We start from the raw sequence: 26,809 nt of genomic DNA, 5'->3' as shown, positions 1-26,809 counted from the left end.
GTACAAGGATCCGGAGGCACAGACTTTCCCAACTGAATTGTGCCATGTTGTTTTGGTCTAAGGGATTCATTTTACCCTAACAGCACAGAAAATGCAGGGTTATGCCCAGTTGTTCAACACAGAAGCTATACTCCAGCATCAATTTTACAAAAGATATGGAAAATGGGAACGAAAGCCCAGTCTCCTGATTGCCTTTAGTTGTTGCTATGAGGAAGTCTGAGAGGAGGAAACAGGTTTTGTTCTTCCAGAAAGCATTCAGTTCGTGCTCATTTTTATTTTATCTGGCAACATGTACACAGGTGTAGGGTTGGAGTAGTGATGGCTTCTCCTCCAAGGGTCTAAGCTCTCTACTCTAGATGATTTCCCGTGCAGCATACTCACTGTAGTTGTTAGGATGGGTGGTGCCAGTGGCTGTACACCAAGATCTGTACGCAGTGGCTGGACCTGGGCATCTGTGTACTGGAGAACCCTTGAAGTTTTTTCAGCCTTGATACAGTGAGTTACAGTGCCTCACCTATGGTTAAGTTGAACAGAAGCATCCTTTCAGTTTGACCAGAAGTACAGGGAACACAGGATGATTTAACACACTGAAGACAGCAATATTTGATGGATGGTGAGATGATAATGGTTGCCAAGGCCTCCAAATGTTTTCCTGCTTCCCACAAACACCACCTTTGTCTTGCCTGAGCTGAGTTTCACTCAGGTGTTGCTATAAGTCAGGCTGCCAGTGGACTCAGAAAGGAATTAAATGTTGATTGATGTTTGTACTAAGCTGTAAGAAAACATTCTGCTAGGAGAACAAGTCGTTCATTGCCAGTCTCTGTGAAGAGGCTGAAAGGAGTTTATGGAAGTTATGGAGGTTACTAGAAAGTCTTCCTTGTAATTTTCCCCCACACTGAGACTGTGTAACGTAATGGGTTTAACACGGAGTGTTCCCAGTAGTCCAGAAGTTTGTGTGTGAATTTCCTCTTGGCAGTAGTGACACTTTTCCCATGCTATATACAATCAAAAGGAATTGAGAGGTTTGCTGATAAGTGGCTTCTGTTATTTCATCTCTACCAGTTCTCCTTGTCTTCCCATTCCTCCTTCTGTTGCCATGGTTTGACCATGAGAAAAGCCACCTCGGATTTGTTTGCTTATGTTCCTTGGTTGCTGTTGTTGTTGTTTTGTGGTTTTTTTTTTTCGTTTTTTTTTTTTTGCCTCTCCCATCACTCTTCAGAGATAATATATATGGCCTGTGGTTTGTTTCTTTTTTCTTTCTTTTTTTTTATTTTTCCAAGATGGTGCTAGCGTATCACATTAGTATGAGGATGGGATTCATCTTCTCACCAGGGTACTCTGAATTGTTGCTGGGTATCTACCTATATTTTAAAGAGAAGAATGTATGGTGTTTGTTTTAAAAGTGGTTTCTTTTTCCTATCCTTTTCTCTTAGGAGAACAAACAGAAGAGGAGAAATTTCACTAAAGAAGTATAGCAGAAAGACTTATTGCAGGATATTTTCCATTTGTTCTACAGTTGTAATTTTTTTCTTTTATTTTTATTTTTTTTAAATGCTTTCTGTATTTGAATCAGACCAAAATCACAATTTCTTCTAACAACTTCTTACTTCTTACAACTTCTTCTTACAACTGGCAATATAATAAGCCACATAACTGTACAGAATGTAGGTGCAGAAGCTTAAATGGGACTTTTTCTAAAATACATATTTTTTTGTTGTTGTTCTGCTATTTCACCTTTGGCAAAACTCTAATGGTCAGTGTCCCCTGAATCACTGAAGCTTTAGAGGATCTTAGTTTTTCCATGACAAAGAATATATTGTAAGTCATGTTCTACAAGGATATGAATCTGATTGAAATTGTAAAACATTTTCAACAGCAGTTGCTGATGTTTAAGGAAATGTTGATAGAACAGTGAGTAGATTACTTATCCATCGCTGGAGAAGACTTGTTATTTTCTCTTGTCAGATGTTTTAATTAATTTTAGAATGTAACACAGTCAGCTTTGCCTTTTTTAGTTCCAGTTGTTTTTAAAACAACTATGAGAATGTGTAACTCCTGTGAAGCTGTGCATAATGTTTCAAAACAGGACTTACGGAGTAATTTTTTTTTGCAGAGGTGACAGATGCTGTTTTCTTCCTCAACCCCCAAATGTGAATTATATAGTTTTTGAAGGTAAAACACTTATCGTAACTGAGATTAACATCTCTAATTAATCCGAGTTCTTGATTTCTGGAATAATAACAATTTGATTTACATATTTTGTTAAATAAAAATGGTATATGATTAAGATGAAAATTGGTTCCATTTATAGACTTCATGTGATCTGAAAATATAACGGTTGGTTGTCTGAGCAACTAAGGATGTGAAAGGGTGTTTTTTCTTTTTAGGAATATATGCTTCCTACATATGCTGACCTCTTCTATTAAAAACGGGTCTACTGAATGTCCAGAAAGTGATTTCCTATTTTCACTTGTTATGCCTTGGCACACCAAAGACTACTTGATTTCTGGAGATGGTAGTAAAGATATTATTTCCATATATATGAGGAAATATATAATTTTTTTAAAGGCGTGTGTGTGAAACTTGCTTTCCTCAGCACATACCTGAAGGTTTGTCTTGCAGTTTGACTCCCTTAACAGATGGTATTAGGTTATTACTCTGTGCCATTGTCCTTATTCAGCATGTTCCTTTTTCAATAATAATCATTTCTTGTATGATTGGGTCCATGAGGAATTTTTCCTCTTCTAGTTGCCAAGTTCATGGTTTTTAACATATGAAAGCTGAAGGCAGAGGTGAGCACCACAAAGTTAGTTTTGTTAGAGAAGATGTTGGTCAATGGATGCTGCTTGGGAGATGGAGTTCCAAGAGTGGTGCTGCCGGTTGATATGAAGGCATTAGGACCTCAGAGCAGTGGCTGAGCTCTGGACGGGGACACCCATCCAGGCTGACTGTCATTTTGGATCAAGCATGTTAGACTGTTCTGACATCAGTTTATATGCCATGTAAAAAAAAAAATAGGGGCCTCTGGTCCCCTGTAGCAGCAGGCAGATTTGGCTCAGCTTTTCATTCCTTGATGAAAATGCTCCTTACATTTATGTTTGTAGTGGATATTTAAAACCGAAGTTCAATGTGCTTTGTGTAGACATAGAAATGAGGCCACAATATATTTTGTGAAGAGTTGAAGGTTCAACTGTTTCAATTGTGCAGAGGTTTCCCTCTTTTTTTCTCATGATATGCCATGCAATTTAACTTCTGCCCCGTGTTTTAAAGGCCATGATGGTTCAGTGATGCTATGTGAAAATTAAAGTGATTTGGGCCAGGAAATGCAATATAACTAAAAAATGTTATTGTAGAATACCCTGCTTAATTGAGACATAGTAAATTGGGGACTTCTTCACTGGAACGTTTCCTATGAAATTGATTTATCCTGATGATAATGACTGCAGCTTAATGGGGAGCTAGTATTGACCTAAATTTAGCTACTACTATGTAGTCAGATCATGTCACGGGCGATGTTTAAACGAGTATGAATTTCAGCACTGTTATTTTCTGTTCTGTTTTGGTTTTGTTTAAAAAGCAAGCAAGCAAGCAAACAAACTTGATGAATGTACAGCACTCCTTCCCCTTAAGCCTGAGCCCAGAACAGGCTGAGCCTGAAGATGACCAACACCTACAAGCTCAACATGTTCATATGCATAGCAGATGGCTCAAACCCCAGCTTGTTCTTAACTTTGAGAAGATAAATAAGAAATGAACGTAGTTCAGAACATTATGGCTTATTTTCTTTAAGACTGGCCTGCTCTGGCCAACTGTAAAGTTTCTTTAAGTTCTGCCTGATCTGACCAGCATATATACAACAAGAGATTCCAGTTTCACCTTGTATTGCAGTGAATGGAAAATATGGGCAGTACCAGTACCAATATTTTGTTTTAATCCTACTTGGTTATCCTGAAGTCTGAGTCTCTAAACTCTTAGTTCCAGCACTGTATTTAGTGTTAGAAATGTACCAGTCCTTGAAAAATGAATATTCCAAAATACTTCTTGTACCATGTCGGTTCTGAAACTTTAAAGGCCTTTAATTATTTTTTTCATGGGATTCCACTTTGCAGAGGCCAACAGCTTTTAGCTTCCAGGAGAGAGTGGTATGTTCGTTACTTCATTAATAAGCAAACAACCTGCAGAATTGTTCTGAACCACAAAGTGAAGGATTGTTGTATGGAATCAGCTGAAAAATGTAAATGTGATAGGTGTTTATGACAACTTCTCATTGTTGTACAGGAGGGGCAGGTCTTCTGGAGCGCTGGAGCTGTTGCAGGTGTCAGTAACACTGACTTTGGTTGCACTCAGTATTTATGCTCCCGTCAGACCCGATGGGGTGGTTGTGACCGTAACTCCTTTTGTGGTGCCCTCAGCTGCAATTAAAGGGACAAGTGAGTTTTCAAGGCTGTGCAGAATGGCATGTTGTTTTTATAGATTACTTAAAGTTGTTGATCAGAGTTTAAAGGTGAAGCTTGTAGGAGTTAATCGTCTATCAGTAGAATTAATTGTGGAAAGTTCTGACATTAAGCATATTTACGCCACTTAACTGTCTTACAGTCTTTGTTAAGGGTTTATTACATGTATAAAGACTGCATTTTTCATAAGATTGTGCCAATTATAATGTGATGATAATTAAACTTGAGATTTATGTGCTCTTTTTAAAATGCAAAAATGCTGTATTGAAATCTTCATATTTCTGCCTCATCAAAATTAAATGGCTATTTAGAAACCTTGTAAAACTTCCTTCTGTATTATTTTCTATAGAAAAAAGAGAAAATCATGCAGCAATATGTGCTGCATATATTGTAGAATAAATTTAATTCCTCTTTAATTAAGTAATTTGTTACCACCTTCTCATAATAGCAAATTTCTCATTAAAAAATAAAAAATACGTATTTATGATAGGTGACAAATAGTAGTAGAGTAACATGCAGTGTTAAGAGAGAATATGTCTCAAAATACCTTTTTTCTCTGGATTTACCATTTTGCTCTGCAGATGACACTGCTCTGTGGGTGTTGCTGTGTAGACAAGAGTTATACAGCTCATGGTGCCTATTCATTTCTAGTTTTCTTTTAGAAGTGGTAAAGGTTTGTTTTCCTCTGTGGGAAGAGAGCACCACCCCAGCTTACTAAGCTTCACAGACACTTCACCTAAAATTATAATTCCTGTTAGAAATTGCTAAAGTGAACAAAAAGTTTGGCTACGATGGCAGATGACATAATAAATATTTATATAAAAACGTATCAGTCATCTCATATATATGAGGTGTAGTAGTAATATTATTAAAGTTGGGTTAGATATTGGTTGATAATTAACTGGATCATTAAATTCCTGGTTCGCATGTCAGATTTTCGGTCAGTGCTTTTTAGTCTGTTATACAATTCAGCCACTGCCTTCTGAGAGACTTTCCTGGTGCAAAGACATCCTAGCCTTCATCCCAGCATCCAGCCTTGCTTGCGTACACACTCTTCTCCTTTTGTAGTCCCTAATGTAGCATCTTCTTTCACTTTCTTACACTTTGATATCAATGTTTCACCAAGACATCCATGGACCTTCATTCCACAGGGTCTGAACTCTAATTTCGGCACATTTCATTTTCCTGCCTTATAAGAGTTTCTACTGTCCAGTGTCTATTTTCTTTCCGTTTACAATGAATTAGGACTTCTCGAGGTGAACAAGAACATTTGATGTTCTGACCAGCATGACTGAAACTTCCATTACCATTTCCTTTTTATTTGTTTATCTATGTTCAAGGCCACAGTAAATGACAATTGCGTTCCACCTTTTTCTGTAACTGTAAGCGGGGGGGTTCTGTCTGAACCGGCTTCTTCTGAATAGGTAGGTGTCAACCCCCTTTAACCCACCCAAGGGGTCTGTTTTGAAACAGCTACTTTTGCATTTCAACTCCTTTGTTTTTTGAATAAACTAGCTGGCAGTTATGAATGCAAGGAGGCAATGTTTCTTGTACATCATGTACATCAGTAGTCTGATCTTTAACTTGCATGCCATCTTTAATAAAGTTTATATACACACTGTCAAATTTAATGGATTAGTAGTTGGGCACTTGTTCTTATACACAGGTAAATAGAAATTACCCACAGACATTAGCGAAAGCTCCTTGGATGTAATGAAGTTGAAATATGATCACCAGCACCCCTAATTTTAAGGTCTATAAAGTAGCCTTTGGAGCTAGGAGTGCTCTCATTTAGAAAGGTGAGTTATTTACTTTGAAAAGAAAAAGTAGGCCCCAAAAAATCATTCAGCCATGTTGCGCTCAGGTATAGGGAATAACTTAACGGGGAAAAAAAGATCAAATATACCTGATTTTTTTCTTTCTGTATCTCAAGTTTAATTTTCACATGACAGCCCTATCTGGCAGCCTCACCTCCCATCAGTGCAATCTGTCATTCTAGATTATTTCAATTAAGTTAACTTTCTCATTTTGCATTTGCCGAGGAGTTGCAATGGCACACTACCAAATTAGCAGTCAAGAAGAGTAATCCTCTCTATTTGTATGTTGTTAAAAGAAAGGGGGACGGAGGAGATCACTTCTCTTCTTCCCCTCTGTCCTGGAGGCCTTCTCCAGAGTTGTTACACCATTAGATTTGCTTTGAAGATTGACTGCGAAGACAGACTGTGTTACAAAACATGAAGACTTGGATTGGAGGTTTTTGGAGTTATGAAAAACTTTCAAATTCATTCTGTGCACCTTGGTTGCTTTACATAAAGTCATTTATCTCTGGTAGCCAGAGAATGATAAGCTTTTTTGCACTCTTTGCTTCAGTGTAGTAGTTGGACTTCTTCACAAAAACACAATAACTTTCTAAGCTCCTCTGTGCTTGGCTGTCCGGGGAAGTGAATTCATACCCTGCATGTGAAACTGGATACAGCTTCTTGTACTGACTTAAGGATTACCTCCCTCTGTGTGCACCTGAATGATGCTCACTTTTCTAACAGGGCTGCTCTTTGCTGAAGTCAGGCCTTCAACCTGTTTGCGAGAGCAGAGAGTGGTACCCATGATATAGTCATGATATATATCACGATATAGTAGTTTATATCCATGAACCTTTAAATATACGGTTGTGGACAAACTAAACAGCTGTAGTTCTGAATACCCACATGCTGTCTACAGATGCGACTAACTTGTATGTGGCTACTTTCACCTGATGGCTGCTTACAGCTGGAGCTTGGTTTTCACCTGAGAAAGGCTATGTTTTGCTGGAGATGCAGTAGATAAAACAATCAGTTTGTGATACTATTGAAAGGGCCAGCTTTGGTTCAAAAACCTTACAAATGTGTACTGGAAAAGAAAGGAAATGAGTAGATAATCCAGAGCTTTTTCTGTGACCTGCTCATCAGTTCAGTTGCTGAAGGAATGAGGAAGATTAAGTTCATAGGATAAACAAATAGGTTTTATTTCTGTTGAAAGTGCTTACCTATATACACTCATAACTGTACTGAGTTGCTGCTAGCCTTCACTCCATATGGTGCTGCCATAGCTGCAAACAGTGATTGATTAAAAAAAGATTTTGGTTAGTCACTTTCTGCTAGCTCCCTTGGCTCAGGACTTTTCTGCATCTTTTCATCTGAAGGACCTGAAGCTTTCAATGTCTGAAAAGATCATCTCCTTGCAAGGTCTTTTGGAGGATGGAATAGGGTTAGAGCAGCATTGGATACTTTCTCCTTCCTTTCCTTTTTAAAAGGGGAAAAAAAATGATTACAGAATTAATGAGTGCATTTCCTCTTTGTTATTTGCTTCCCGGGGTCCATTGGTGGGGTTTATCAGTTATTTCCACACTGCCATCCTTTCACATTGTTTTTCATGTTGTTTTACCAAACCTGGGTGCACGTAAAGAGGAGTTAGGGGGTTACAAGGGTGTTGAAGCACGCTTTGGTATTTCAGCTGTGTATTCATGCTAAGCCCAGCTGTACCAGGGGTTACAGCGGGCACATCTAAATCTGGGGTCTGTCATTTTACCACGTTATCAGGGCACCCTCACTTAGGGTTTATGGAGACTGACATGTGCATGTCAGAGCAAGTCTAATTTCATCAGCAATTAACCAGACCAGTTTTCTTTTAGTCAGGAGCTTTCCTAATCTAATCAGCACACGAAAAGCTATTTTCAGGGTGCTTCTCCTCCCCCTTTCTTTTTTTAACATTTCAGTTAGGCAAATTGTTCACGTTGAGCTGGGGATCGCAGTTCCTCTCCCTGCTGAATGAGAAACGCCTGCGGCGCTCGGCGTAGGTCCATGCTGTTTGCTGCAGAGCTCGGCTAGGCAGGAGCCCACAGATTACTGTTCATCTACTTAGAGTGAAACCTGCCAAAAGCAGGACAAATAGGAATTGTTCACTCTGTTTTCCAGAGGACACTTTCAGTCCATATTAATTTATTGTGTATTTGCAGTTCAGTAAATCTTCTTTTCCCCTTGCTATGCCTTTAGTTGTAACAGGGTTTATTGATGCATGTGTAGAAAATAATGAAAAGCTACGTTTTGGTTCATCTTTAAAGACCTCGGTGTAGTTTGCTGTTCTGAATGGAGTTGCTCCACTCACATAAAGAAAAATGCCTTTTGTGGGAAAAAACAAGGTATATTTCTGGACCTACTCCAGCAGGTGTGAGAAAGTGCTTCCTTGGAGGAGTGCCAGTAATTCTCATTTCTAACAAACACAGCTCACATGGTTTCTTTCTTGAAGGACCTCGGCCAGGCAGGTGAGCAAGCCTCCTGCCCCCCTGAGCTGCACCACGAGCCGGTGCTGTGTGCACCACAGCCGCCGCGCAGAAAGGCTCCTTCCAGGAGGCACATGCCAGTGACTTGGGGCTGGGGTGGAGGGAGAGGCTAAATCTCTGTTCTGGGAAAAGGCGAGGCTGAGTTGGTGGTGCATTTGGGGCCCTCGGCACACCCAGCTGATGGTCACCCTGTCCATATGTGCTGCCTTGTGTCCTCCTGCAGTACGGTTGCCCTGTGCCCACGTAGCCCCAGCATGGGGCTTGCCCTGGAGTTGCTTTCAGTTGGCTCTTCAGCCACAGTTTTGGCCACCCAATTTAGTACTTATGAATAATTTGTGAGCTTACTTTGGCTATGAAAGCCTGATTAATCCCACAGAGGTGGCCCCTGAATCTCCTTCCATTCAGTCTGAGAGCATCTCTGCTGAAGGGAGCTTCACTCTGGTGGAAGAGGTTGCTGGGAGAAAAACTGGATGCAGAAATGCCATTCGGTGCAGAGTATAGCAGCATAATTACATATCAAGGCAGGCTGTAAGCATGTGTTTCATGCCATATGTGTATGGGTGCAGTTTAGATATACTCAGCACTGGTGCAGAGATGTTGGCTTTGCATTTCAGGCAGCAAGGAAAGCAGAGGCTGGCATCATGCTCTGCCTACAGAGCAGGCAATTCCAGCATCCATGTGGCCAGTGTTGCTGGGAGCTCCCATTGTCTCCCTTTGTGAAAGAATGTTAAGATTTTTTTCTAATGTAATCAAGTGTCAAAAGCCTTTTTATTATTTTTTTTCCCCATTGGAGAGTGTTCTTTTTTTGTTGTTGTTCAGTACCTCATCTTGTGATATCCATAACTCTTCTCTGCAGTTTCTTTCATATCTTTCCTTGCCATCCTCTGCGGCCCTTCCTTGGCCATGGCCAATTTTCACTGAGATGTTTTTGTGTGATTTCTGCTATTTGGCTGCTGCCTCAAAAGCCTCATCCCACTATAGCAGGCAGGAAACTCAGAACTCTTGGTGAAAGGAGCATTAGAAATGCTTGTGGCCATCTTGAGAGAAAGCAAAAAAAAAAAAAAAAATCAGACCACGCCTCTCTGGCAATCTGTAGGTACAAAACTCAAAATAACGCCACTGCTAGCTTGCAGCTGGGGCTTGAGGCTTATTTCCATGTCTTTGTGGGATTGAAGTAAATAATTTTGTTTTCTTCCCAGTAAGTAGCATTCATATGTGGTATGTGCACAGCAGAAGAATTCACATACTGCACATGTAATATCCTTTAATATGAAGTGCTAATTGTCATTGTAAAATATACTTTGTGTATTTCTCACAGTGCCTGCCTGAAGCTGAGCATAAATCTTTATATCCCTGTAAATTTGTATTCATGTCAGTTTTATTCACTGTGATTTTGCTTCATTCTGTCTTGCTTTAGATTGCACATCATGCCCAGCAGTAAAGGAAGAGTGGATTCTGAAATTTTTTTACGTGTCAGATTTCCCTGTATCCAATTTTATCAAAATGCTGTCACCAACTTCTTCTGAAACCGGCAAACCTTTTTCTTTCTAATTACATTTTTACCATATGTTCATCCAGATGGCATATGCCAACATTTTCTAGGGTGCTATAAAATGACCTGACTTCAGAGGATTTAACTGCTGAAGATGCTTATGAAAAAATAAAATTGACACCAGGGCAGAAAAACAGTCCTAAACAGAAAAAAAAAATAATCTGATAAATCTTCCCAGTTATATTTTGTGCCTGTGATGTTGACTTCTCAACATACACACCTGCACAAAACCAGTGAAAATGTAGGGAATGTAGAGTTGTTTTGTTGATATGTCAAAAGTTAGCTCCTTTCTGAACAGCTGAAAATTCAACTTCTGTCTGTTGAATATATCTAAAAAGCACTTTTGAGCTGTGAGTGACTACTCAGTTTGCTGTAAAAATGGAGCAAAAGAAGAGTTTGCCAAGCCACCAGATTCTCTGTAGGAGCAGCAATTTTACTGAACAATACAATAACTGTTTGGGCACTTCTTTTCTAAAGTGTCAGTTCCAAGTAGAAAACAGATACACTTGATGGATGATTTTGACACATGTACTAGTTCTTAATAATTCTTGTGGGATTTCTTGGAGAAAATAAATTAACTTGGGATATACTGAGAGGTGCCAGGAACCTGAGGAAACAGGAAAGAAAAGATTATTTTTCATATTTAGCTACTAGCTGAGATAAATCATTGAAGATCAATTTATTGTCTCCTGCAGAGTTTGTGTATTTGATAAGTGCTCACCTATAACAATTTCCCTGTTTTGATAGTCTTTCCAAATCATGGGAAAAATGATAAAATAGGCTCCTGCTATTATCAGTTTCTATAATGTTGTCTGAAGACTCAAGCCATTTTACCTGCAGCTGAACTTGCTACTCCCAGCTGCAAAGGAAATTTTAAGCATACAACCTGAAGCTCTGAATAGGGTAAGAACCAAGAGGTAGTTTGGGGGCAGGGTGGGCAGTCCTGGGATCTCAGGGATTCAGGTGGACAGTTGCAAATTAAGGTTCACTTGGTGTCTTATTTCATTACACATCATTGTGTAATGAAATGTGTCACAACGATGTGACATATCATTGGTGTCATAATTTCATTATTCCTGTGAAAATCACAACTGTACTCCACAAAACAGATATTCCACATCCTCCTAGTTAATGAGACAGGCTTTTAACAGTACTCAACAGTTTTAAGTGTTTCTGTTATTTCTGAATTAAACCTTTCTTTAAAAAGTCCTTATCTCTGTCCTCCTAGCCATCTTCCGCTCGTCAGTCCATGAGTGGCTTGACATTTCCACAGATTCTTCTTCATTATTACAGCTTTTACAGCTGTAAAAATGCCTGCCTCTAGTCAAATGAGAGTCTATTTTATAGTTACATCAACCTGTATAGCAGAGACATTTCAAAGCTAATGGTTGAAACCCTTAAAGTGAGACCTAGTGTTAACCTCTGAAGTAACAGAAGCAAGCTGTAATATGGAAATACAAAATAAAACACCAAAATGATGCAGTCTGTTTCCATGCTGTAATGATATGATGCAACAACTCTTTTATTATGGTTAAGATGATGTAGTGTTTGTGAACATGCAGCTATATTAGACTCGTGTTGAGGTACCACCTTCTATGCTCTTTCGGATGTCATTGCAGAATGGAGCTAAAGTAGTTCAGGTGTCTTGGTTACATATTTCCAGAATAATCTCATAATCAAGGTCACCGGCTTCTTGTCGTAGTTTTCAGATTTGTAGCATACTTAGACTCGTAAGCATTTTCCTGTGGAGAAGCCAACTCCTGCATAACATATTTCAGCCTGCTGAGGACAGGCTTTTCCTAGCAGCCATGTACCAAACTCTGAGAATTAGTCCACTTAATCCCCAAATATCAGGGAATGACACAAGAAAATCCAAAAGTTGAAAAGCATTGTGCTAAGATACTTGGCTTTTAAGTATTAATATGCATTATTAAAATCAAGCTCTCATTGTAATTGCAGTCTTTGTTTAGATATTGCTTGGGTTATTCATGGTGTACTTTGAATGAGGAAAATACTGACATGATTTCCAAAGGAAGCATTAACAAGTTAACCATTATGAAGCTAATGATCCAAAGAAGCAAGGTGCCAGCCTTAAACCATACCTCAAACTTTGCTGAGCATGAATTCAGATATGCAGTTGTTATGTTAGGCTCCACCTAATGTTCTAGGCAGCTGCATTGTGCTGCATAGTTGCTGGCTGCCTTGTGCCAGCTGATCAATGTTTCCTAAGACTTTCTTCTTTGCTACTTTTCTTTCTCTTTCACTCGCTGTACATCCCTTTGTGGGTGTATGCGCATCAATTTTATGCAAAAGATACATTCTCTCTCCTTTTCCCTGTTACACCCCCCCCTTTTTTTTTTTTTTGAGTGGAATAGGTGCTGCAGAGAGTTTTTGACTATGAGTACTTGGAATTACACTTTTTGCTATAGCTGGTAGGTTTTTTTTACTCTTTTTTACCATAGCTGGTAGCTTATCTCTAGGAATATATAAAATTTCTGTTCAAGGAACTCTGTAAGAATTACTCTCCTTAATAAAGGCAGCTGTCTCTCACTGTTCACAATAAGAGTATATCAGAGAAGGTAGCCTTTTACAAATCAGGAACTCATCTCAGTCATTGAAAATGGTAGGAAATAAGTTTCTTTTTTGAAAAGATGATCTTAGTGTAGCTTGTGTTTGTATATAGGGAAAGAAGAGCTCATACTTAAGATCCCAGCCTTTTTTCTTTTCTTTCATTTCACCTTCAGAAAAAAAGATCCTGAGTTATGATCTAGGTACAGTGCCATCTAAATATATTTCTACTGTTTGAAACAAATGGAAGTTTTGCAGTGTTGGAGGTATTCTTATAAGATCTTTAACTGTTTAAGTGATGCTCTGTGTAACGTTCCCAAAGGTGCTGGTTTTGAGTCTTCACTAGATTCTGGTTTGGAACTCTAAGAATATTAATTCTTTACTTCAGGAGTCAGTATGTTCTGTAGCTAAGACAGAGATCAAATATATCCAATATGGTACTACAAATGGCATCTCAGTAATAAACTAGCCACAGGAGGAAAAGGTTTGTCAGCCTACCATCCCACAAAGCTTTGAGTATTCATCTGATCTAGGATCATATCCGTTTATCTTAGTGCTCTCTTGAAATCCACTTCCAACGCACTGAGTGATACAAGAACATCCGGTGCAGCAAGCTGTGGAAGCACAAGATGCAGAGCCTTTTTCGTTGACGTATTTGAAGGTGGATAACCTTAAAAATCAATAAAGCCCGCTGCGCCACTCAGAATCCTGATAGACTGTTCCTTGCTGATCCTCTTGCTTAGGCTTTGAATAACTGATACGGTGCTGCAGCAGTACGGGGCGACGCAGTGGCTGGAGCAAGGCATCCACCAGCAGAGCTGCTCTTTGAGCAGATCTTATGTCAGTTCCTGGAATTTTTCATCTGAAGTGTAGCTCTTGTTTCTTTTTCTCTCCCCGGTGTAGTTTTCAAACCAGACTAAACAAGTGCTTGAAAAGAAAGGATGTGCAATAGCAGGAAAGTAGTTCTCAAATGCTTAAAGCAGTGTTTTCAACTGGCTTGTAAATACTGCATTTCCTCTCTGGAAACAGTGTCAGATCATAGTGCCCCAATTACCAAAATGGAAACAGCTATTAGGAAGAAGTAATTAAATAGAACGTTTTAACTTTGTGGGAAGTTTGGTAAGGCTGTCACCTAAAAGATAAGTTCACAAGTTTAAATAGATAGTTTTTGAAATACCAGTGACACCTCAGAAAGTCTCCCACGTCAAAGACAAAATGTTTGAGTATCTAGAAGCCCAAATTATGACAGGAGTTGATGGGGAGGAGGGTGGCTGTGCGTTCTGAAGGTAATTTCACAGAAGCTAATGTTACAGAAGAAGTGTATAAAACTATCTGCATTTTCTAACAATTCTTTTGCATGAACACAATAGAAAAAGACCTAAAACTGGAAGAGCAGAAGGGAGAGGAGAATTGAAGTATCAGATAAGATTTTCTACATATGAAAAGAAAATATATATTCCTTGCTGATTTAACGTTACACAGATGCTAGGACAGTGCAGAGATATTCTCTCTCCTATTTTTGTGAGGAAGTAGCTTCTGCTACCTCTGATCATATGTATTAAAAAGCAGCATTTTACTTTTAGGCAGACTGAATCTAGTGGTAGGGATAGATGGTTTCTTTGAAGAAAAGCCCTAGAAACGTCTAGTCACAGGAATAAAACTCACACTAAGAGTTTACTGAGATCTTTCTGCTGTTTTGTGTATCAGTAATAGAAGACCATGGAAGGAATGGAAATTCATGTCATGCCCAAGGTGTATGTGTTGGGAAAAGATCAGAGAAGTTTTTGCATGCCACTGATGCTGAAAACAGATCTATAAATGACATCTTTCTCCTTAAGGACCGCGTGTCTGGAGTTGCTGGGGAATTGTTTTTGAAGATGGGAAAGAGAAAGGAGATGAGAGCAAGGATTCTGGTTGCACAGGACATTCCCTAATTCTCATGTTTTAACGTGTTATATGTAAGATTGACAGTTACACAGAAAAATGACTTGATTTCCATATTAGTATTTATTTATTGGGCCAACTTTCAAACTGATGATATGGTCTACTGATGCAGAGGCATATGCCTCTCTGATGTCCTTCGCAGCTTTTTTCCGTTGGGCACCTGTATGTCTCTTGAGCTCTGTCAAAGACTGCAAGAACCTGATGCCATGAGATGAAGTCTATCTTCATGCTAAGCTGACCAGGTGTTGCCTGTCTGTGGTGGTGCCAGTTTGTCAGCTCTCTCAAGGCAAATCTGCCAGCAGAGGCTTATGAGGAAGCATGAATGTATTCCTAGGTTTCCTGAAGCACCTGAGCTCAATTAATGACGTTTTGAAGCGTTTGAGACTGGAGCAGTCTGGCTGCCAATGTAATCAGCACTGGGGATTGGTAGCAGTGATCAGGGCGGAGATCCAGACACTGGTGGGAAACACAGAGTATAGTCCTGTGCAAAGCAATGAACAGTTCAGTCTGCATGCAGTAGTGTTTATTAATGTTAATTTAGAAGTCTCTATACTTTTAAACCATGACCTCTTCCATGGATCCATGGATATGTCATATTGGATAGCTTTCTTCTTTTTTATGTTCTTCTTGAGAAATCAAAAACTTTCCCTCCAGACATGAGAATTTTGTCTTCTAGGTGCAACAAGTAAACTTCACTATAACATTTAAGCTGAAATTAAGGTATTTTAGTAATTGCTAAAATTGCTAATAAAAAGATTTTCCTAATATCTTAATTTTATTATCTTAATTTTTTTTTTTCCCCTGGAACAGTTTGGAGTGACACTGGAGAGTTTACTCAAGTAGCAAATATAGTGTTGTTACCTTTGCTTTATGTAGTCTGAGAGGGCTGAGCTCTGAAACTTAGTATCTTAGAAAACCAAATTTAAATGTGTGCCTTCTTTATTTTGCAAAAGGCTGCCAGAGTCTAATTGGTGTGTTTTACATTATGAGTAGGTCACTTTATTATTCTTCCCTTCCAACAAATGAAGGATGAAAAATTCAAGTACAGATGACAAAGCTGTTATTGTTGGGTTATTTTTCTTTCATATATGCAGTGTGATTAAATGTATGCTGTCAAAGAGGAACCTCTTTATAGGTTGATCCTATTGATTAGCATTAGAGACCTGTCATCAGCGGTATTACTTCATGTATAAGAAAATCTAATAGAAAATTATTAAGTTGATGGTGGTTTAGTTCTTACAGTGAGACCATTTCAGGTATTCATCTCATTTCGTAGCAGAAATTGCTTGGCTCAAGTAGATACACCAAAACCATATTTTAATGATTTTTTTCCTTTTTTTTTTCATCTTTTTTATTTTTTCACAGTCACATGACACAATCAGCCACATTTGAAGACCCTCGAATAGAGAGCTGCCAAATAACCCCTCCAGCCCCTCGGAAAGTGGAAATGAGGAGGGATCCTGTGCTAGGATTTGGTTTTGTGGCTGGTAGTGAAAAGCCAGTTGTTGTACGCTCAGTAACACCAGGTATGTTTTCCTCACCTGACCCCAAAAGCAAACTTGGCACATCTCAGTATCACATACTGGCTGGATTGCCAAATGAGAGAATAGTTGTAGTGTTATTACTAAAAAATTGTATTGACTTCTCTTGTTCAAATGGAGTGAAATTATTTGAGAATATCAAAAATTATTCTGTACCTGTACTTATACTGACTGAGGACTTAATCTACTGAGATGAAATACATTTACGAATGTAAGTACTGTTAAAATATTTAGGCAGACAAAGTAATCAAAAATACTCAGTAGGATTTTAAGCCTCGTATTACAGAGTAGTTTCCTTCCTTTTAGAACCCTATGTAAACATGTTAACAAAAAGCCAGTTTTACGTTGTTGCTCTGAGCCATTATTATTGTTTACCTGAAAAAACAGTTGATCCGCTTCATTCAAGGGAAGAAGGCCTTCTTCCTGCTATGTTTATATTGGTTTGATCTCACCGTCATTGTCACTGAATCAGTGTTTTCAGGAGGTATACAGAACTGTAAAATTAAAACTTACATGTTTTTCATTCTGTCATCAGCTTCCGAAGGAGAGATTTGAGTTCTAACTATAATATTTGTTTTTGAAAAAGAGGATGCTACTGCTCCCCTCCTCACCTTTTTTTTAATGGGTGGTTCTGTTTAATCAAGTGGCAAAAACCAAGATCAAAATATGTCTGCAAAATGCCCTAATTGGAATGAAAATTATAGAGGCTCTTGGTATTTTTGCATGTATGGGACTGCTCAGTCTCCTGAATAGTGGGTTTTATGCTTAAAAGTTCAGTTATTACATAAATTGCCTTGGAGCCAAGGACGCGGATTTGACTTTGCTCCAGTTCAATACATTCTGCAGAACTCCCAGAGAGAGCAGGAGAAAGGCAAAATCGACTGCATGAAGTTCTGATGTCATTTACCCACGTGTGTGCATTGATTGTATTTGCATTGTTTTCAGATGAAGCAAGTGTTGTAACTAATATTTGAACTAGACAGACAGTTCTCCCACGTTAACATTATTAATATAATTTTATATTACACTTCAGTTTGGGAAAAGTGTTTATTATGTTGTATTCCAAGTGAATAGGAGGAAAGATGAGTTCAGGATAACATTCTCCTACATGGATTTGTTTCCATTTATGCTGGATGTATAAGTGAAGAACCAGTCTTTGAACCAGATAATGGAGAGGAACAGCATTAGCTTAATCACTAAATGAATTGTTTCTGATACTGAGACATTTTCTTTTAAGAATGTGTCTTCTTTTTTTTCTTCTTTTTTTTTTTCAGTATGTATCATCAATGCAAAGCTTAAAGGCAAAAGAATAGAGAGGATATATCTTTTGATTAAGAGTTGTGCTGTCATACCCTCTTCTGGGCATGTAATCGTGCTGGGAAGCAAAATATTATACGCATTTTATAAAACATAAACTTAATATGCATTTTAGTAGTGTCAGAATCCAAAGCACATAGGCACATATATATATGATTGCCTAGTTAGACTTATCCTAAATATCTGCATCTGAGAGTGCTAATGCTTTTCAACACATTATATAAAACTTCTGTTCACCAAGGAATGCAGAGGAAAAGGGATTCAAAGAATGGAGGTGTGGAAACATACTGTCGTAAGATCGAAGGAAACAGGTTTGTTTTGCCCAGAACAGAAAAGTCAGAGGAGAGATCTGAGAATGACTTTCAAACATGTAAGTGATTTTTCATGAGAAGAGGGACTACCAGGACTGTAGTACAAGGACTAGGTCTCCAGTGCCACTTTAGCTGGGACAAGAAATAATGTATCACAACAAGGAAGATCTGGTGAAGACATCAGGGAAAAAAGACTTCCTGATCTTAACAGTAGTTAAACAACAACATATATTTACAGAAAAGAGAGTCTTTGTCAGGGGTGGTCTTACAGGAAAGTCAGACAAACATTGATCAGGGATGAATAAAGTATGATTGATCACACCTTTAAGGGTGAATTAGGTCACTATCTGTGCATCCTTTTGGTCCTCCAGAAAATCAAGCCCTTATTTTTAGGTGCCTAAATGTGGTTTTGGAACTTAACTTCAGTAACTTTAGTAGAAATTGCTAAGCCACCTGCTTCCAAGATTTTCCTGGTGAGGAAGTACTGGTAATGTCAGAAAAAGAGCTAGTGTTAAACATGCCATTAGCTGGAGAAAAAACACTCGTAGTATATGAACAAGAGAGTGTGCCTGTGCAGTTCAAATGGTTTACTAACCTGTGCTTTTTTTCATCTGTCTGCAGGCGGCCCCTCTGAAGGAAAGCTTATACCAGGGGACCAGATCATAATGATTAATGATGAGCCAGTCAGCACTGCTCCAAGGGAGAGAGTCATCGACCTTGTCAGGTATTTGATGTCCTGTCACTTAAACTATGAACCCAATGGCTTATTTCCTGTGCGGTCATTTGATAATACAGCCTTCTCAAGGTGGAAAAATTAGAAAATAATATTATTTTGGTCATAATGAAGAATGGTGAAGTATTTTAGAATTGAAATGAAACATCCTCTGGGTAGCTGCAAAAATATAGTAAGATATTGGAACAGCTCCAAAATACATGGATATCCAAAGAGGAATAGTATTCTCCTAGCATTTCTTTTTCATATGGGTTGTTGAAAAGATAATTTCTGGAGCAAGGTAGCTCCAGTCACTATTACTCTGTTGCTTTTTTTACACGTAAAAAGTTGATTCAGGTCTGTTGTATGTAAAGAAGAAAGAAAATGTGTTGGGGCAGTTTTAAGAGCAGAGATAGTAGTAGGGAAGCACTAAGAGTGGCTTGGGTAGATTGCAAGTAGGTGAGTTGTATGAGAAGAGCACGCAGGGGGCTGTAGATATGAGGCAGAAAACAAGAGAAATGAGTGGCTGGAGAGTACAGAAAAGGAAAAGTGTCAATATCTGTAATAAACAGAAAGAAAGGAAGAAAGAAAGGAAGGAAGGAGACAAATGCTCAAGGTGGAGAAAATGACATGATATGCTTGACAAACTTTGCATTTTGAGTAGCAAGACATTAGCACGTTGCATAGGAAAAAAAAAAGAATGGTAATTCCAAAATTAAATATAAGAATGCTTACTTTAAATTTCAGGAGCTAGGTTGCTGGACACAAGTTTGGTTTCTAGATTTTCCCTCTTGGTGCGTACTCTGAATTGGTAGGTCTAGTTGATTCCTGGGCAATATTCAAGTTTTAACTGAGGAGTTTTACCTCTCCCCAGGACTGGTAATTTTCAGTATTATCGGTGTTACCCATATAATTTTGAAAAGTTGCATTTGCTTCCAGAAATGGAGGAACTGCCATCATAGTTGTATTCCCCTTGCAGATCACAATTTGAGTGAATGGATGCTCAGTTGCTGGGGAAGGGAGATACAGAAATGGTACAAAAGCCTCTTCACCACAGCAATAAAGGTGCAAGCAACACATGCCTTTATCTCTGTTAGGTGGTTGTGGTCAAAATACCATATGTTTTCAGGTTTTAAAAAAAGCATAAACCTGAAAGTCAGCTAACAGTAGCATAGCACCTCGGGTGGGAACTTCAATGCTTATTGTTTTTGGTTGTTTGTTTTTTTGCGTGTGTGATAAAGACACCTCATGAACTGCAGGAACAATCTGATCCCTATTAAATTTGTCCTATGCTCTGTATTGAACATCAGTATAAGCTTCACAAATGGGTCTTAAACTCATTTTTGATGTCATTGTTTCTTCATAAAGTGATCATACTACAGTCTTCGTTTTTCCCGTGATATGTAAGTAATCAGAATTAGGATCTCCAACTCATTTCTCTGCTGCCAGCAATATATAGTAATAACAACAAGGAAAATAGACTGATTACAGCTGAAAAATACTCGGTTTATTGTGTGGCTGATTCTCTGTCTGCCCTCAGATGGGAAACTGAATAAGAATGTAGCCCTTCCTAATTATGTTGACTCCATAGGTAGTGTCTTAAATGAAGTGTTGTTGCATTCCAGGGGAATCTTTGGTGACTCTTTTCTTACATTGTAACTCTGCCTCAGCTCTCAAAATCTGTCTGCAGTTGGGATTTTGTGAGAGCCTCGTTCTTTGTTTAGACTCAGAGTGAAATGTATTGGGGTTGTATATTACAGCATCTGAAATGAAGAGCTTTCTTTTCATGCCAGTGGGGACACCTGGGATGATGAGAAACTGTCACTGTAGTCCTGACATCAAAGCAGAAGCAATTCTTTACACCAATGAAGTAATGAATCCCTTCTGTGTAACAAAAGATTTTCATATGGGTAAGATACATCTGCAACTCTGAAAGCAATGTATGCTTTCAGTTTTCAATGTGGATGAAAGCAATTTTGAAGTCTTGTTTTCCAGATGGTAGTAATGTAAATGTATCTGTAATCAGCAATGAGTATGTTTTAGATGCATGGAGGAGGCAATGGCTATAATAACAAAACCACTTAAAAAATTAAATGGAAGGGATTTCTGAAGGTCACCTTAGAATCTCCTGCTCAAAGCACAGCTAGTGTCAAAGTTGGACATGGCTTCTCAGCACCTGTCCAGTCAAGTTTATCTCCTAAGATGCAGGTTTCACAACCGTACTGGACAGTGCTTAAACAGTAGCATCATGAACAATTTTATTCCTTATATCCAACTGGAATTTCCTCTGGTGCAACTTGTGACCTTTGCCTCTTGTCCCTTACCTGCCCACCTCTGAGGAGGGTCTGCCTCTGCCCTCTCTGTAACCACCTATTAGGTAGTGGAAGAAAGATTCCTCCCTTGGTCTCCTCAGGATAAAAAATCCTCTTTCCTTAGTCTCATGTAAGTCTTGTGCCTAAGCCTTACAGCTGTCTTAGAGGCCCTCCACTGGAGTTTCTCCAGCTTTGTCAGTGAATGTGTGTGAGCCAAAACTGGAAAGAATGGTAAATATACAGCTTTGTGAGGAAAAGGAGTAATCAGTTTCCTCAACCTGATGGCTGTGCTCATGTTTGTGCATCCCACTGTCCACTTCACCCCTGAAAGAGGACACCGTAGGCTCATGTTCAAGTTATTGACCAGCAGGATCCTCGCATCATCTTTTGTGGAGCTGCTGCCTGGCCCAGTCAGGCCTTAGCCTGCACTGTTGTATGAGGTTCATTCATCCCACATGCCAGACTTGGCACTTGTCCTGATGAATCTTGTAAGTATTCTGTCAGCCCAGTCCTCTAGACTAAGTCCACCTGAATAATAGCCTGCCCTCGGATGTATCAGCTACTCCTGTCCAGCCAGTTTTCTATACACAATACCTATCTAGATCTTGTCTCTTGAGGTTGCCCAGAGAGGTTGTGGATGCCCCATCCCTGGAGGTGTTCAAAACCAGGTTGAATGAGGCCCTGAGCAACTTGATCTTGTGGGTGGCATCCCTACCCATGGCAAGGGGGTTGGAACTAGAGGATGTTTAAGGTCTCTTCCAGCCTGAGCCATTATATGAGTCTATGATTATTTCCTCAATTCGGCTACAAGGATACTATGGGAGGCTGTCAAAAGCCTTCCTGAAGTCAAAGTAAGCAACATTCATTGCTTTGCCCTTTATCACTATGGACAGTCAACTCAGCCCTAGAGGCAATCACGTTGGTCAGGGATAATTTACACTTTCTAAACCCATTCTGGCTGTTTCCAATTACCTTCTTGTCCTTTTGCTTGGAAATGGCTTTGAGGAGGACTTGTTTGATAATTTTCCCGGGACTGAAGTGAAGTGAGCTTCACTGACCCAGAATTTCCTAAACTTCCCCTTTCTTTTTTAAGACAAGCAAGATACTCCTTTTTTCAATCATTAGGAACCTCCCCTGAACAACATGGCTTTTCAGAGATGATAGAGAGCAGCTTTTCCAAGACGTGAGCCAACTCCCTCAGCAGCCTTAGATACATGCCATCCAGGCCCATGGATCCTTTTGCCTAAGCAATCCCTAATTCAGTCTTCCTTTGTGATGAGTAGTGCCTGTGTCCCCTAAATTCTGCCACTAAGCACAGGGACAAGGGTGGATTGAAAGCAGACTTGCCAGTAAAGACGAAAAGAAAGAAAGCATCAAGTACCACAGCATTTTCAGTGTCCTTCATTAGGTTTCCCACCCCATTCAGCGGCAAGTTCATATTTCCCTTGGCTTCTCCTTCATTGCTGATGTACTTGTAGAAGATCTTCTTGTTAACATTCACATCCTGTGCTGGTTTCAGTGTGAGCTGAGGCAAGCTGGCATCAGCCATCCACTCTGCTAGCTCCATCCCTGCCTAGCCAGGTAATGCTTCTCAGTTTCTCATACGTAGCCATTTCCATCTTCTGCACCCTTCTGTTTTGTGGGGGATCTCAGTCAAGAGTTCCCTGTGGAGCCATGCTGGTGTCCTGCTATGTCTGCCCACTTTCTTGCAGATCAGAGTGGACCATTCTGGCACTTGAAGGAGGCTCTCCATGAAGATCAGCCACCCTCACTGAGCTTTTGCCCTTCAGAGTTCCATCAAGCTAAAGCCACTCTTTAGCTTAGACTCCCTCATTTCCCTCAGGGTCTTATGTTGTACCATCTCTTGGCCACTGCAGCTAATCAATGAAAAACTGATATTCCAACACTTTTTTTTTTTTTTTTTTTTGAGGGGGGTGATTGCATGGTCTACTGCTGATTAGGTATAATAAGGTATATTTTACATTCATGATGTGACATTTTGTGACTATTTTTATGCAGCTTTCTCTCAAAGCTTTTTGTTAAGTCAAAAAATGATTTGTCTTTATAATCACAGAGAGAAAGAAAAAAAATCTACTTTCAAAATAGAGATATAAAGATAACAGCATGTCAAAAGGAGGAGAAAAATGCTTTTGAAGAAAGACAGATTTCATAACTAGATGATCATCATGTTTTATCAAGCTCAGTGGGACTCAAAAATTTCAAGCAAAAGTATATACAAATGTTAGGTGTTAGTTCAACATTGTATGTTAAACAGTCTAATGAAATATTTAATTGTTTTCCAAGAAAACAGTGTTGTGAAATTTACTTACAAAAAGTCAAGCTATGGAAAGAAAAGAAAATGGGAAAGAAAAATTCTGCTACGCTCCATCTTAAATCCAAAATTGCACAAGATTCAGAATTTCCACCAAGGAGAATATCTGAAAAGTGTCCATTAAACTTTTTTTTTTTTCATTAGGAAAGAGCATGTCCCTAATTAATAAATTTGCTTTGTTTCTAAATTATTCACAAAATAAGTAGGACCCATTTTTTCAGATGATTTTGGTTTCTTCATCCCTCGTCTTAACAACTGCAAAATTCATAGTGTACTTTTCACTTCTACAGGGTTAAAAATGGCTAAGCCAGTCTTTTAAGGAAACACTTTTTATAGAACAATTTTTCTACGTGAAAATTCAAGAAGGGAACACATAGTACATAAGTTTTCACATTGTTTCTTCATTGCATTTTAATATTTTAATTGTGTGTGTTCTTTCTAACCTTTTATTACTGAAAATAGGCTTCTTTAAGCAGAAAACTGTATTAAAACCACCTCTGCAGACTCCAGGGGTACTGGGCAATGTGATGAACTATTATTTTTTATTTATTTTTTAAGAATTGAAGGATAGTATTGTTATCCTAGGAAGTCTGAGAACTGGAGATTATCAGGGATTTTCATTATAACTATCCCCTGTAGATCATTCTCATCTGTCTAATTCCTTTGGTCCTTCTTTAGTGGCAACATTTAATTAGCGTTCAAGTTGTCCTTTGAAAGCCAAGGTTGCAGAAACATGAATGCAGTGTGGTTTGCAGACAAAATACATAAGCACTCATTATTTGTGGGTAACGTTCAATGGCTTTTGCACCATATTATGCTCTCCTGAGCTATTTTCAAGCAGAAACCCAGAAGTCGTGTTTATGGTTTACCTTACGAAGAGAGGTCACTTTTATGAGAGTCACTTACGGTTTTATTCTAGAAGTGTTTCATTCAAGACAGAAAGTTATTGAAGTTGGAAAAAGAAGGAGAAACAAGTCAAGTTTTCTAAATGTATTGTTAAAATCAAGGCAAGAAGCAAGTGAACAGAATACTAAAGAAAGAGATGTATTTGAAGTATGTTGAAAATTGTAGCAAGACCTACTTGTTTTTATTTTATTGCCAAATATTTTATTGTGACTTAAAGCTTTTCATACATACTTAAAAATTAGTACTTTGAGGTAACATTAGAGTCATTGCACTATGTAGGATTTTTTTAAGTATTTGAAGGTGAGCAACAATGCAAAACTGACATATTATAAGGTATATATGACAAGAACTCCAGACACATAGCCCGGGCCTCAAAAGGCAAAGGCAGGAACTGGCAGAATGATGAACCACCCACTGTAGGAGATCAGACTGAAGACCTTCTAAAGAACCTGAAGGTGCACAAGTCCGTGGGACCTGATGAGACACATCCATGGGTCCTTAGGGAACTGGTGGATGAAGTTTCTAAGCAACTATCCGTTATATTTGAGAAGTTCTGGCAGTCCAGTGAAGTTATCACCAACTGGGAGAAGGGAATCACAATCCCCATTTTTAAAAAGGGAAAAATGGAAAAAAGAAAGACCCAGGGAACTACAGGCTAGTTAGTCTCACCTCTGTGCCTGGCAAGATCATGGAGCGGATCTTCCTGGAAACTCTGCTAAGGCACATGGAAAAAAAGGAGGTGACTGGTGACAGTCAACATGTTTTCACTAAGGGCAGATCATGCCTGACAGATCTGGTGGCCTTCTACAATGGGGTTACAGCACTGGTGCACAGGGGAAGAGCAACTGACATCATCTACCTGGACTTGTGGTCCCGCATGATATCCTTGTCTCTAAATTGGAGAGATGTGGATTTGACAGTTGGACCACTTGTTGGGTAAGAAATGCTTGCACTCAAAGAGCTGCAGACAAGGACTCAATATCCAGATGGAGATCAGTGGTAAGCTGTGTTCCTCAGGAGTTGGTGTTTGGACCGGCACTATTCAATATCTTTGGTGACATGGACAGTGACATTGAGTACCTAAAGGGGGCCCACAGGAAAGCTGGGGAGGTACTCTTTGTCAGGGAGTGTAGTGATAGCACGAGGGGTAATGGCTTTAAACTAAAAGACGGTAGATTTAGATTAGATATTAGGACAAAATTCTTCACTCAGAAGGCAGTGAGGCTTTGGGACATGTTGCCCTGAGAAGCTGTGAATGCCCCATCCCTGGAAGTATTTAAGGCCAGGTTGGATGGAGCTTTGAACAACCTGGTCTAGGGGAAAGTTTCCCTGCCTGTGGCAGTAGGGTTGTAGTTAGATGATTTTTAAGGTCCCTTCCAACCCAAAGCATTCTGTGATTCTATATTAAGGTACCGTATCAATTAATTGCTTACTCAGGGATAGATTTATTTCATTCTCATTGGTTAAATTTAAATTTGTATCTTTGTAGTTAAGAATCAGTAGAACATACCAAACTTTCTTTTAAAACGCGAAGAAATATGCCTAAGTAGTAATTTACCTTATAATACAGTTATACTTATTTTCTATAATATGAATATCTCATTAGTTAATCCTAGATTGTACTAAGTATGCATTAGTCTACAAGGATCCCAATATATGTAAGATTTAGCAAGATATTTCACTGATTTTTTAAGTGACCGACGGATGTACTGTTTACCCTATAGAACAAATTTCAAATAGGGTACATTAGTGGTACTTTACTCATGCTTCAGTTAAAGTAGTTTTCTAGGCTCCCTGTATGCAAAGACTGGCACCTGAAGAGGGTGATCTGCCCAAAATACTTGTCTTGTTTTAAAATAAATTGCTCTGTTGCAGAAAGCTTTATTTATGCATTGACCAAAAAGGAGCACAGAAAACCATCTTAGAATAGAAACCTGACTTCTAGGTTGCTAAATTAGGATAGATTAATTCCATTTCTTGAAACTGTAGCTGCAGTAAATTAGTGTTTGACTTCCTGTGGAATTCCACCAAAAGACTAATTGCAAAGCTAAAACAGAAAAAGGTGAAATTCATTAAGGGCTTTTCTTTCTTGTTCGCTCTATTTTCTGTTTAAGAGACGTAACTAAAAAAGCTTTATGAAATATCTCTTGCTTTGGCAAGGTAATGTCATGGCATGTTTTCATCATGGGGATCTAGAGAATTCTTTCAACTGTACAGTAGCATTTCTGTTTTAATTTTGTATTGCCACATGACTTGAGAGAAAGAACCCTCCAGGATTTTAGGCTGTGTGTTGCATTTTAAGTGCCAACATGAATTTAATCAATACTGGCCCTTCTCAACACTGTCATGGAGTGGATGAGGATTCTGTTGCTGCCATTTGACTCCCTGTGTGTCAGGGGACCAGTCTGCCTTCTCTGTACCATCATCGTTAAATGTAAGTGCAAAAATGAGCTCAGTAGCAGTGCCTGTCATCATCATCTTTTCACAGCAGCTGTAAGGATGAATTTTCAAATGTAATTTCTGTCTCCAAGCTTAGACTATTTCA

General features: G+C 38.9%; 1 protein-coding gene across 7 annotated transcripts in view; it reads left to right on the top strand.

Annotated features, from left to right (window-relative positions):
* The window catches only part of FRMPD4 (FERM and PDZ domain containing 4), a 311,895-nt gene that overhangs the window by 223,263 nt on the left and 61,823 nt on the right, over positions 1–26,809 (top strand). For 6 of the 7 annotated variants that reach the window (XM_083802665.1, XM_083802667.1, XM_083802666.1 and 3 more), the window contains 2 exons: positions 16,199–16,359; positions 18,624–18,726. In XM_083802665.1, the coding sequence (XP_083658791.1) occupies positions 16,199–16,359; positions 18,624–18,726 (264 nt within the window). Of the gene's footprint in view, positions 1–16,198; positions 16,360–17,932; positions 18,003–18,623; positions 18,727–26,809 lie in introns of those variants that run through there. The other variant, XM_083802668.1, reaches the window with a different exon arrangement.

Source organism: Anser anser (assembly GCF_964211835.1).
Source record: "Anser anser genome assembly, chromosome: 1".
In the NCBI taxonomy this organism is placed as follows: Eukaryota; Metazoa; Chordata; class Aves; order Anseriformes; family Anatidae; genus Anser; species Anser anser.
Note: the sequence above shows the minus strand (reverse complement) of the source record. Positions and strands in the feature narration are given on the sequence as shown.